General features: G+C 47.3%; 1 protein-coding gene across 1 annotated transcript in view; it reads right to left on the bottom strand.

The window, feature by feature from the left end:
* fbxo41 (F-box protein 41) overlaps positions 1–12,656 on the bottom strand; it is a 451,090-nt gene that overhangs the window by 121,771 nt on the left and 316,663 nt on the right. Inside the window, exon 8 of the mRNA XM_080183008.1 lies at positions 1,894–2,009. Coding sequence (XP_080039134.1) covers positions 1,894–2,009 — 116 coding nt within the window. The remainder of the gene's footprint in view (positions 1–1,893; positions 2,010–12,656) is intronic.

The raw sequence follows: 12,656 nt of genomic DNA on the forward strand, positions 1-12,656 counted from the left end.
CGGTAGGACTCTGAATAGTGTGGATGAACAGAGGGATCTAGGTGTATGTGTACATAGATCCCTGAAAGTTGGGAATCAAGTAGATAAGGTAATTAGGATGGCGTACGGTGTCTTGGCGTTTATTGGTAGGGGGATTGAATTTAGGAGTCGCAGCGTAATGTTGCAACTGTACAAAACTCTGGTGCGTCCGCACTTGGAGTATTGTGTGCAGTTCTGGTCCCCACATTATAGGAAGGATGTGGAGGCATTGGAGAGGATGCAGAGGAGATTTACCAGGATGTTGCCTGGTATGGAGGGAAGGTCCTATGAGGAGAGACTGAGGGATTTGGGGTTGTTTTCGTTCGAAAGAAGGCGGCTAAGAGGGGACCTTATTGAAACATTTCAGATGATTAGAGGTTTAGATAGGGTGGACAGTGATAGCCTTTTTCCTCGGATGGAGAAAGCTAGCACAAGGGGGCATAGCTTTAAATTAAGGGGTGGTAGATATAGGACGGATGTCAGAGGTAGGTTCTTTACCCAGAGGGTGGTGAGGGATTGGAATGCCCTGCCTGCTGCAGTTCTAGATGCGCCTAGTTTGGGGGCATTTAAGAGATCCGTGGATAGGTTTATGGATGGAAAGGGATTGGTTTAGGTTAGAGGGTCATTGCTTTTTTAATTGGTCGGCGCAACATCTTGGGCCGAAGGGCCTGTTCTGCGCTGTAATGTTCTATGGTACTGTCTTCTGCCATCTTTGATGGATCTCCTTAAATCGTATCTGGCTTTCTTGTATAAATCAGGGTCGCCGGACTCGAATGCCTCAGATTTGGACTTCAGGAAGCAGTGGATATCACTGTTCATCCATGGTTTCCGGTTGGGAAACACACGGATTTGCCTCTTTGGCACACAGTCTTCTACACACTTATTAATGAAGTCAATTCCTGTAATGGCATACTCGTTCAGGCTGGTCGCAGAGTTTTTAAATACTGACCAATCCACTGACTCCAAGCAGCCCTGCAGTGGTGTATATTTTGTCCAGCGTTATCTTCACGTCCACATGGGGTGGAATGTAAACTGCCATCAGGCTAACGGAAGTGAACTCCTACGGATGGTAGTAGGGGTGGCATTGTAGCGTCAGATATTCTAGGTCTGGGGAGCAGAAACTCGCCAGTATTGCTACGTCAAGGCACTATGATGTATTGATTAGGAAGCAGACCCCACCTCTCCTAGCCTTGCCTGAGGCCACTGTACAGTATATTTGATGGATTGAGAAGCCCTCTGGTTGTAGGGCACTGTCTGGTGAAGCAGGAGTGAGCCACGTCTCCGTGAAATAGAGTACACAGCAGTCCCTCAGTTCTCTTTGGAAAGTGTGTCCGGCTCGAAGTTTGTCAAGCTTGTTTTCCAGAGACTGGACATTTGCCAGGAGTAAGCTGGGGAGGAGGGATCTTGGGACCGTTGTTTCACTCTCACCTGCTGGCCTGCACTTGTCCTCGTCCAACCAATTCCAGCCCTTACTGATTTAAACCACAATTTATAATTTGAGAGTATAAAAAGTGATAAAGGTTGTAAAGACTGACCAACCTGACCCACTACTGACCAATCAGTACTCTCCCTTGCAGCCTCTGTTGCCTGTTTCACCTACCTCCAAAAGTACTTTCACAGCAGGCAGCACTCACAGTGCAGACAGTGCAGCACCCTCCCTAACCGCACTGTGGGTGTACCTACACTACAAGGACTACAGCAGTTTAAGAAGACACACCACCTTCTCAAATGCAATTAGTGATGGGCAATAAATACAGGCCAGGGTAGCGACACCCACATCCTGTCAATGAATAAAAAATCTATTTGCTTCTAACATACCAAGTGCACTGTTATCACTCTTCGGACAAAACATGTCTTGCAGGAGAAGCAACTTACTGTGTGCTTTTAAGATATTCCTCCTTGCTCTCCTGCTTCCCCTTCGGACGAGGTTTGATGCCTTGCAGAGTAAGTGAATGTGTCTGTGTACACCATTGAGAAAGGGTCACCAGGAACTGGAAAATACAGAATATCATGTTAATGTGATGCAATCCAAACAGATTGATATAAACAAATAAAGAATCAGGATGTTGCTAACGAGTAACTAAAATCACAATTTTCTGCATTAAATCTGGAACAAAGAACAAAAAAAATTACAGCACAGGAACAGGCCCTTCGACCCTCCAAGCCTGCACCGATCATGTGTTCCTAACGAGACCATCCGTTTGTATCCCTCTATTCCCAGTCTGTTCATGTGGCTATCTAGATAAGTTTTAAATGATCCTAGCGTGTCTGTCTCAACCACCTTGCTTGGTAGTGCATTCCAGGCCCTCACCACCCTCTGTGTAACAAATGTCCCCTGCATATCTGTGTTGAACCTTGCCCCCTTACCTTGAACTTGTGACCCCTTGTGTTTGTCATTTCTGACCTGGGAAAAAGCTTCCAACTGTTCAACCTATCTATGCCCTTCATAATTTTTTAAACTTCTATTAGGTCGCCCCTCAACCTCCATCTTTCCAGGGAGAACAACCCTAGCTTACACAATCTCACCTCATAGCTAAGACCCTCCATACCAGGCAACATCCTGGTAAACCTTTTCTGCACTCTCTCCAAAGCCTCCACATCCTTCTGGTAGTGTGGCGACCAGAACTGGATGCAAAAAAAACCCAAAAAGAACAAAAGAAATAGGAGCAGAAGTAGGCCATCTAGCCCTTTGAGCCTGCCCCGCCATTCAATAAGATCATGGCTGATCTGTCGTGGCTCAGTTCCACATTCCTGCCCTCTCCCCATAACCCTTAATCCCCTTGCTTATCAAAAACCTATCAACCCGCGTCTTAAAAATATTTAGCGAGGCAGCCTCCACCACCTCAACGGGCAGAGAATTCCAGAGATTCACCACTCTTTGAATGAAGAAGTTCCTCCTCAACTCCGTTCTAAACCGCCCCCCCTTTATCCTGAGGCTGTGCCCTCCAGTCCTACTGTCCTTTCTGAGCGGGAAGAGCCTCTCCACCTCTATCCTATCCATCCCATTCAACATCTTATACGTCTCAATGAGATCTCCCCTCATTCTTCTAAACTCTAACGAGTACAAGCCTAGTTTATTCAGCCTCTCCTCATAGTTCAACCCCCTCAACTCCGGAATCAGCCTAGTAAACCTCCTCTGCACTCCCTCCAAGGCCAAAATATCCTTGCGTAAGTGCGGCGACCAAAACTGCACACAGTACTCCAGCTGCAGCCTCACCAGTGCCCTGTACAGCTACAGCAAGACCTCCCTACTTTTATATTCAATCCCCCTCGCTATGAAGGCCAGCATCCCATTCGCCTTCCTGACCACCTGCTGCACCTGCAGGCTGGGTTTTTGCGACTCATGCACAAGGACCCCAAGATCCCTCTGCACCGTCGCCTGCTGCAGTTTTTCGCCATCTAAGTAATAGTCCTTCCTACCATTATTCCTACCAAAGTGAACAACCTCACATTTGCCAACATTAAATTCCATTTGCCATTTCCTGGCCCATTCGCCCAGCCTATCTAGATCCTTCTGCAGACTCTCCACACCCTCCGCACAATTTGCCGTTCCACCAATCTTGGTGTCATCAGCAAATTTTGACACCATACACTCGGTTCCCTCCTCCAGATCATCTATATAAATGGTGAATAGCTGAGGCCCCAGCACTGACCCCTGCGGCACTCCACTAGTCACCAACCGCCAATCCGAATAGCACCCATTGACCCCCACTCTCTGCCTCCTATTTGACAGCCAATCCTCTATCCACACTAACACCTTACCCCCAACTCCATGCCCCCTGACCTTCTGCAATAACCTCTCGTGAGGCACCTTGTCAAACGCCTTCTGAAAATCAAGAAAGACCACATCCACCGGCTCTCCTCTATCCCCCGCCCTAGACACATCCTCATAGAACTCCAATAAATTCGTCAGACACGACTTCCCCTTAACGAGACCGTGCTGCGTCTGCTCTACCAAACAATTCTCCTCAAGATGCCTCGCTATTTTCTCCTTGATCACAGATTCTAACATTTTTCCTACAACAGACATTAAACCGGCCTATAATTCCCCGCCTTTTGCCTGCCACCCTTCTTAAACAACGGCGTAACATTAGCCGTTTTAGCCGAGTGTATGGTGTCGAAATTTGCTGATGACACCAAGATTGGTGGAACGGCAAATTCCGCGGAGGGTGTGGAGAGTCTGCAGAAGGATCTAGATAGGCTGGGCGAATGGGCCAGGAAATGGCAAATGGAATTTAATGTTGGCAAGTGCGAGGTGGTACACTTTGGTAGGAATAATGGTAGGAAGGACTATTACTTAGATGGCGAAAAACTGCAGCAGGCGGCGGTGCAGAGGGACCTCGGGGTCCTTGTGCATGAGTCGCAAAAACCCAGCCTGCAGGTGCAGCAGGTGGTCAGGAAGGCGAATGGGATGCTGGCCTTCATAGCGAGGGGGATTGAATATAAAAGTAGGGAGGTCTTGCTGCAGCTGTATAGGGCATTGGTGAGGCCGCAGCTGGAGTACTGTGTGCAGTTTTGGTCGCTGCACTTACGCAAGGATATTTTGGCCTTGGAGGGAGTGCAGAGGAGGTTTACTAGGCTGATGCCGGAGTTGAGGGGGTTGAGCTATGAGGAGAGGCTGAATAAACTAGGCTTGTACTCGTTAGAGTTTAGAAGAATGAGGGGGGATGTCATTGAGACGTATAAGATGTTGAATGGGATGGATAGGGTCGAGGTGGAGAGGCTCTTCCCACTCAGAAAGGACAGTAGGACTAGGGGGCACAGCCTCAAGATAAAGGGGGGGCGGTTTAGAACGGAGTTGAGGAGGAACTTCTTCACTCAAAGAGTGGTGAATCTCTGGAATTCTCTGCCCGTTGAGGTGGTGGAGGCTGCCTCGCTAAATATTTTTAAGACGCGGGTTGATGGGTTTTTGATAAGCGAGGGGATTAAGGGTTATGGGGAGAGGGCGGGAATGTGGAACTGAGCCACGACAGATCAGCCATGATCTTATTGAATGGCGGGGCAGGCTCAAAGGGCTGGATGGCCTACTCCTGCTCCTATTTCTTATGTTCTTATGTTTTCCAATCTTCCGGCACTTCCCCGGAATCCAGCGACGTTTGGAAAATAATCACCAAGGCATCCACTATCACCTCCGCCATTTCCTTCAGAACCCTCTGATGCATTCCATCCGGTCCTGGGGACTTGTCCACAATCAGTCCCTCCAGTCTGTCGAGCACCGCCTCTCTAGTAACAATAATGTCATTCATGCAGTATTCCAAATGTGGCCTAACCAACGTTCCATATAAGTGCAACATCATATGCCAACTTTTATACTCTATGCCCCGTCCAGTAAAGGCAAGGATGCCATATGCCTTCTTCACCACCGTTTTTTCCACCTTTAAGGATCTATGGACTTGCACATCCAAATCCCTCTGTGTGTCTATACTCCTGATGGTTCTGCCATTTATTGTATAGCTACCTCCCTACATAAGGTCTATCAAAATGCATCACCTCGCATGTATCTGGATTAAATTCCATCTGCCATTTCTCTGTTCAATTTTCCAGCCTATCTATATCCTGCTGTAATCTCTGACAATGTTCATCACTATCTGCAACTCCAGCAATCTTTGTGTCGTCCACAAACTTCCTGATCAGGCCAGCTTCATTTTCTTCCAAATCATTTATATATATCACAAAAAGCAGTGGTCCCAGTACAGAGCCCTGTGGAACATCACTAGTCACAGACCTCCAACTGGATAAAGACCCCTCCACTGCTACCCTCTGTCTTCTATGGCCAAGCCAGTTCTCATAGAACATAGAACATTCCAGCGCAGTACAGGCCCTTTGGCCCTCGATGTTGTGCCGACCAGTGGAACCAATCTAAATACTCTCTAACCTAACTATTCCAATATATCCATATGCCTATCCACTGACCATTTGAACGCCCTTAAAGTTGGCGAGTCCACAACTGCTGCAGGCAGGGCATTCCATGACCTTACTACCCTCTGAGTAAAGAACCTACACAGAACATAGAACATTACAGCGCAGAACAGGCACTTTGGCCCACGATGTTGCGCCGACCAGTTAAAAAGCAATGACCCTCTAACCTAAACCAATCCCTTTCCATCCATAAACCTATCCACGGATCTCTTAAACGCCCCCAAACTAGGCGCATTTACAACTGCAGCAGGCAGGGCATTCCAATCCCTCACCACCCTCTGGGTAAAGAACCTACCTCTGACATCCGTCCTATAACTACCATCCCTTAATTTAAAGCTATGCCCCCTCGTGCTAGCTTTCTCCATCCGAGGAAAAAGGCTATCACTGTCCACCCTATCTAAACCTCTAATCATCTGAAATGTTTCAATAAGGTCCCCTCTTAGCCGCCTTCTTTCTAACGAAAACAACCTCAAATCCCTCAGTGTCTCCTCATAGGACCTCCCCTCCATACCAGGCAACATCCTGGTAAACCTCCTCTGCACCCTCTCCAAAGCCTCCACATCCTTCCTATAATGTGGGGACCAGAACTGCACACAATACTCCAAGTGCGGCCGCACCAGAGTTTTGTACAGTTGCAACATGACGCTGCGACTCCTAAATTCAATCCCCCTACCAATAAACGCCAAGGCATCGTATGCCTTCCTAACAACCCTATCTACTTGATTCCCAACTTTCAGGGATCTATGTACACATACACCTAGATCCCTCTGTTCATCCGCACTATTCAGAGTCCTACCGTTAGCCCTATACTCTACACATCTGTTATTCCTGCCAAAGTGAACTACCTCACACTTTTCCGCATTAAACTCCATCCACCACCTCTCGGCCCAGCCCTGCAACTTGTCTAAGTCCCCCTGTAAACTATGACACCCCTCCTCACTATCTACCACACCTCCGACTTTGGTGTCATCAGCAAATTTACTAATCCACCCAACTGTACCCTCATCCAGATCATTTATAAAAATTACAAACAGCAGTGGCCCCAAAACAGATCCCTGAGGCACACCACTTGTAACTGAACTCCATGACGAATACTTACCATCAAGCACCACCCTCTGTCTCCTATCCGCTAGCCAATTCCTGATCCAATTACCTAAATCACCATCACTCCCATACATCTGCATTTTCTGCAGAAGGCTTCCAAGGTGAACCTTATCAAACGCCTTACTAAAGTCCATATATACCACGTCAACTGCCTTACCCCCATCCACCTCTTTGGTCACTTTCTCAAAAAACTCAATAAGGTTAGTAAGGCACGACCTACCTGCTACAAAACCATGCTGACTATCTCCAATCAATTCATTACTCTCCAAATAACTATAAATCCTATCCCTAATAATTTTTTCTAAAACCTTGCCCACAACAGAAGTAAGACTCACCGGTCTATAATTCCCGGGGAAGTCTCTGTTCCCCTTCTTAAACAATGGGACAACATTCGCTATCCTCCAATCTTCTGGCACTATACCTGGCACTATAACTTCCCACTGCTGTCTCTAACTGGCCCTAATCTTGCCCTAACCAACCTTCTGTTCTTAACATATCTATAGAATGCCTTAGGATTCTCCTTAATCCTATCAGCCAAAGTCTTCTCATGTCCTCTTTTAGCCCTTCTTGACTCACTCTTTAACTCCCTCCTAGCCAATCTAAAGCTTTCTAGTGCACTACCTGAGCCCTCAAGTCTCATCCGGACATAAGCCTCCTTTTTCTTTTTAACCAGCGAATCAACTTTTTTAGTGCACCAACCAGCGAATCAACTTTTTTAGTGCACCGTCCTAAAATTATCACCCCTCAATTTAAAGCTATGAAGCTATGTCCCCTCATGTTAGCCATCACCATCCGAGGAAAAAAGGCTCTCACTGTCCACCCTATCTAATCCTCTGATCATCTTGTGTGCCTCAATTAGGTCACCTCGTAACCTGCTTCTCTCTAATGAAAATAACCTCAAGTCCCTCAGCTTTTTCTCATAAGACCTTCCCACCACACCAGGCAACATCCTGGTAAACCTCCTCTGCACCCTTTCCAATGCTTCCACATCTTTCTTATAATGCTATTGTTCAATCCTTTGGGACCTCATCTATGTCTAATGAAGAAACAAAGATTTCTGTCAGAGGCCCAGCAATTTCACCTCTTGTCTCTCTGAGTAATCTAGGACAGATGCCATCTGGCCCTGGGGATTTGTCTACCTTAATGCTTCCTAAAATACCTAACACTTCCTCCCTTGTAATTGCAATTTGTTTTAACGGGTCTACACATCCCTCTGAGACACCACCAACATGACTCTCCTTTGTGAACACTGATGCAAAGTATTCATTTAGGATCTCACCTACTTCCTTGGGTTATAAAAGTGATTCCCCTCCTTTGTTCTTGGGAGGTCTGACTCTTTCTCTGACAACCCTCTTGCTCCTAACGTATGTATAAAATGGCTTTGGATTCTCCTTAATCCTGTCTGTCAAGGACATTTCATGACTCCTTTTGTCCTTCTAACTCCCTGCTTGAGTTCTTCTCTACTCTGTCTGTATTCCTCCAATACTTCATTTTTTTTTTAGCCTAGACCTCATGTATCCCTCTTTTCTCTTTCTGAATAGACCCACAATTTCTCTGGTTATCCACAGCTCTTGAATCCTACCTTTCCTGTCCTACCTTTTTAACAGGCACATGCCTGTCCTGCATTTCTATCAACTGCTCCTTAAAAGACTCCGACATGCCAGATATGGATTTACCCTTGAACAGCCTCTCCCGATCAACAGCCGTGAAATCCTGCCTTATCTGGCTGTAGTTAGCCTCCCCTCAATTCAGCACCTTAGCCAGAGGACAACACTCATCCTTTTCCATGACTATCTGAAAGTTTACAGAATTGTGGTCACTGTTCATCACATGTTCCCCCACTGAAACTTTGATGACCTGACCGGGCTCATTCTCCAGTACTAGGTCCAGTATAGCTCCTCGCTAGTTGGACTATCAACATATTGTTCCAAAGAATCTTCCTGGACACATTTTATAAATTCCTCCTCGTCAAGACCCCCAGCCCTAAACGATTTCCAGTCTATATCAGGAAAATTTCCCAGTACAACAACTCAAATTTTTCTACACTTGTCCAGAATCTCCTTATATATCCGTTCCTCAACTTCCTGTGGGCTGTTGGGTGGCCTGTAGTATACCCCCAGCATAGTGACTGTGCCCTTCCTGTTTCTGAGCTCCACCCACAGTGTCTCATTACATGATCCTTCCAAATTGTCCTCCCTCTGCACCGCTGTAATATGCTCCCTAACCAGTATTGCTACTCCCCCACCTCTTCTAGCCCCTCCTCTGTCTTGCCTAAAACACTTATTCCCCAGAATATTCAGCTGCCAGTCCTATCCTTCTTTTAACCGAGTCTCTGTCACTGCAACCACATCCAAGTTCCGCGCATGCATTAAGGCTCTAAGTTCATCTGTCTTCCCCATTACGCTTCAGATGCAAATGCAATTCAGACCTCCAGGCCCACTGAACTGAAACCCCCATCCTTCTGGGGAGTGTATCCCTTTATTCCATCTTATTCATGTATTTGTCAAGACGCCCCTTAAAAGTCACTACTGTATCCGATTCCACTACCTCCCCAGGCAGTGAGTTCCAGGCACCCACCACCCTGTGTAAAAAAACTTGCCTCCTTACATACCTTTTAAACCTTGTCTCTTACACTGTAAAACTATGCCCCTAGAAATTGACTCTTTCACCCTGGGAAAAAGCTTCTGACTATCCATTCTGTCCATGCCTCTCATAATCATGTAGAGTTGTATCAGGTTGCTTTGGGACCAGTAATTAGGAAGAGAGTAGGGCCTCTTAAGAATCAACAAGGTCATCTATGTGTGGATCCTCAAGAGATGGGTGAGATCCTAAAAGAATATTTTTCATCAGTATTTACTGTTGAGGAAGGCATGAATGTTTGGGAACTTCGGAACATAAATAGTGATGTCTTGAAGAGTATACGTAACACAGAGAAGGAGGCGCTGGAACTTTTAAAGCACATCAAGGTAGATAAGAACATAAGAAATAGGAGCAGGAGTAGGCCATCCAGGGGGGGCGGACAGGCGTTTTTGTGGACGTAGACGTGAGTCGCAGATGGTGGTTTGTCTCCCTGGAGCTAGGATCCGGGATGTCTCTGGGCGTGTCCCAGACATCCCGAAAGGGGAGGGTGAGGAACCGGAGGTTGTAGTGCATATAGGTACTACTGATGTAGGCAAGAAGAGGGAGGCACTTGTGAAAAGGGACTATAGGGAACTGGGTAGGCAGCTGAGGAAGAGGAAAGCGAAGGTAGTAATCTCAGGATTGCTGCCTGCGCCACGGGAGAATGAGGGCAGGAATGGAATGAGGTGGAGGCTGAATGCGTGGCTGAGGGACTGGAGCAGGGGGCAGGGATTTCGGTTCCTAGATCATTGGGACCTCTTTAGGGGCAGGTGTGACCTGTACAGTAAAGACGGGTGGCACTTAAATCCCAGGGGGACTAATATCTTGGTGGGAAGACTGGCTAGGGCTACTGGGGGGACTTTAAACGAGAAAGGATGGGGGGAGGGAATTGTGATGGGGAGACTGGGACCGAGGAGGTTAGCTCCCAGGTAGGGGAGGACTGCAGGCAGTATGAGAGGGAGGTTAGACAGGGAGTGGAGAAGGGAAATGTACAGACTGAGGGGCTGAAGTGTATCTATTTTAACGCCAGGAGTGTAGTAAATAAGGTAGATGAGCTTAGGGTGTGGATTGCTGCTTGGGAATGTGATGTGGTGGCCATTACGGAGACTTGGATGTCTCAGGGACAGGACTGGGTACTTCAGGTGCCAGGTTTCAGATGCTTCAGGAAGGACAGGGAGGGTGGCAAAAGAGGTGGTGGAGTGGCACTGCTGATCAGGGACAGTGTCATGGCTGCAGAGAAGGAGGATACCGTGGAGGGACTGTCTACGGAGTCTCTGTGGGTGGAAGTTAGGAACAGCAAAGGGTCGAAAACTTTGCTGGGTGTATCCTATAGGCCGCCCAATAGCGATAGGGAAGTTGAGGTGCAGATAGGGAAACAGATTCTAGAGAGATGTAGTAATAACAGAGTTGTCATGATGGGGGACTTCAATTTCCCAAACATCAATTGGAATATTGCTAGGGTAAGGGGTTTGGATGGGGAGGAGTTTGTTAGGTGTGTTCAGGAAGGTTTCCTGACACAGTACGTGGATAAGCCTACGAGAGGAGAGGCTGTACTTGACCTGGTGCTGGCAAATGAACCAGGACAGGTGACGGATCTCTCGGTAGGAGAGCATCTTGGGAATGGTGATCATAATTCTATCTCCTTCACAATTGCATTGGAACGAGATAGGATCAGGCAGGCTAGGAAGGTGTTTGTCTGGAGTAAGGGGAAATACGAAGAAGTCAGGAAGCTAACTGGACAAATAAACTGGAAGGAGGCATTCTTGGGGAAAAGGAAGGTGGCGGATATTCAAGGAATGTTTGTCTGGAGCTATGCATGACAACGTTCCGATGAGACAAGGAGGTTTTGGTAGGTCGCGGGAACTGTGGTGCACGAAGGCTGTGGTGAACATGGTCAGGAGGAAAAGGAAGGTGTACAAAAGGTTCAGGGAGCTAGGAGATGGTAAGGATCTAGAGGAGTATAAGGATTGTAGAAAGGAGCTTAAAAGGGAAATTAGGAGAGCCAGAAGGGGTCATGAGAAGACCTTGGCGGGTAAGATTAAGGAGAATCCCAAGGCCTTCTATAAATATGTGAAAAGTAAAAGGATGAGAAGAGAAGGGATAGGACCTATAAAAGGTGAAGGGGGAAAGGTCTGTGTGGAACCAGAAGAAATGGCAGAGGTGCTTAATGAGTACTTTGCCTCAGTATTCACGGTGGAAACTGATCTGGGAGATTTTGCTACAGGTTTGCAGCAGATGGAAAAGATTGAGTATGTGGATATTAAGGAAGAGGGTGTGTTAGAACTTTTGAATGCTATCAAGATAAGTCGCCGGGACCAGATGGGATGTACCCCAGGTTACTGTGGGAGGTGAGGGAGGTGATTGCAGAGCCCCTGGCGATGATCTTTGCGTCGTCAATGGAGACGGGAGAGGTTCCGGAGGATTGGAGGATTGCGGATGTGGTTCCTATTTTCAAGAAAGGGAACAGAGATAGCCCGGGAAATTACCGGCCGGTGAGTCTGACCTCAGTGGTTGGTAAGCTGATGGAGAGGCTTCTGAGGGACAAGATTTATGAGCACTTGGAGAGGTTTAGCATGATCAGAAATAGTCAGCATGGTTTTGTCAAGGGCAGGTCGTGCCTTACGAGCCTAGTTGAGTTCTTCGAAAATGTGACTGAACGAAGGAAGAGCAGTGGACGTGGTGTACATGGACTTCAGCAAGGCGTTTGATAAGGTCCCCCATGCAAGACTTCTTGAGAAGGTGAGAGGGCATGGGATCCAAGGGGCTTTGGCCTTGTGGATCCAGAACTGGCTTGCCTGCAGAAGGCAGAGAGTGATTGTGGATGGGTCTTTTTCTGCACAGAGGTCAGTCACCAGTGGAGTGCCCCAGGGATCTGTTCTAGGACCCTTGCTGTTTGTCATTTTCATAAATGACCTAGATGAGGAAGTGGAGGGATGGGTTAGTAAGTTCGCCGATGACACGAAGGTCGGTGGTGTTGTGGATGGTCTGGAAGGATG

The sequence above is a fragment of the Carcharhinus amblyrhynchos genome, unplaced genomic scaffold (assembly GCF_965287045.1).
Source record: "Carcharhinus amblyrhynchos unplaced genomic scaffold, sCarAmb.v2.hapA chromosome_115, whole genome shotgun sequence".
NCBI lineage: Eukaryota > Metazoa > Chordata > Chondrichthyes > Carcharhiniformes > Carcharhinidae > Carcharhinus > Carcharhinus amblyrhynchos.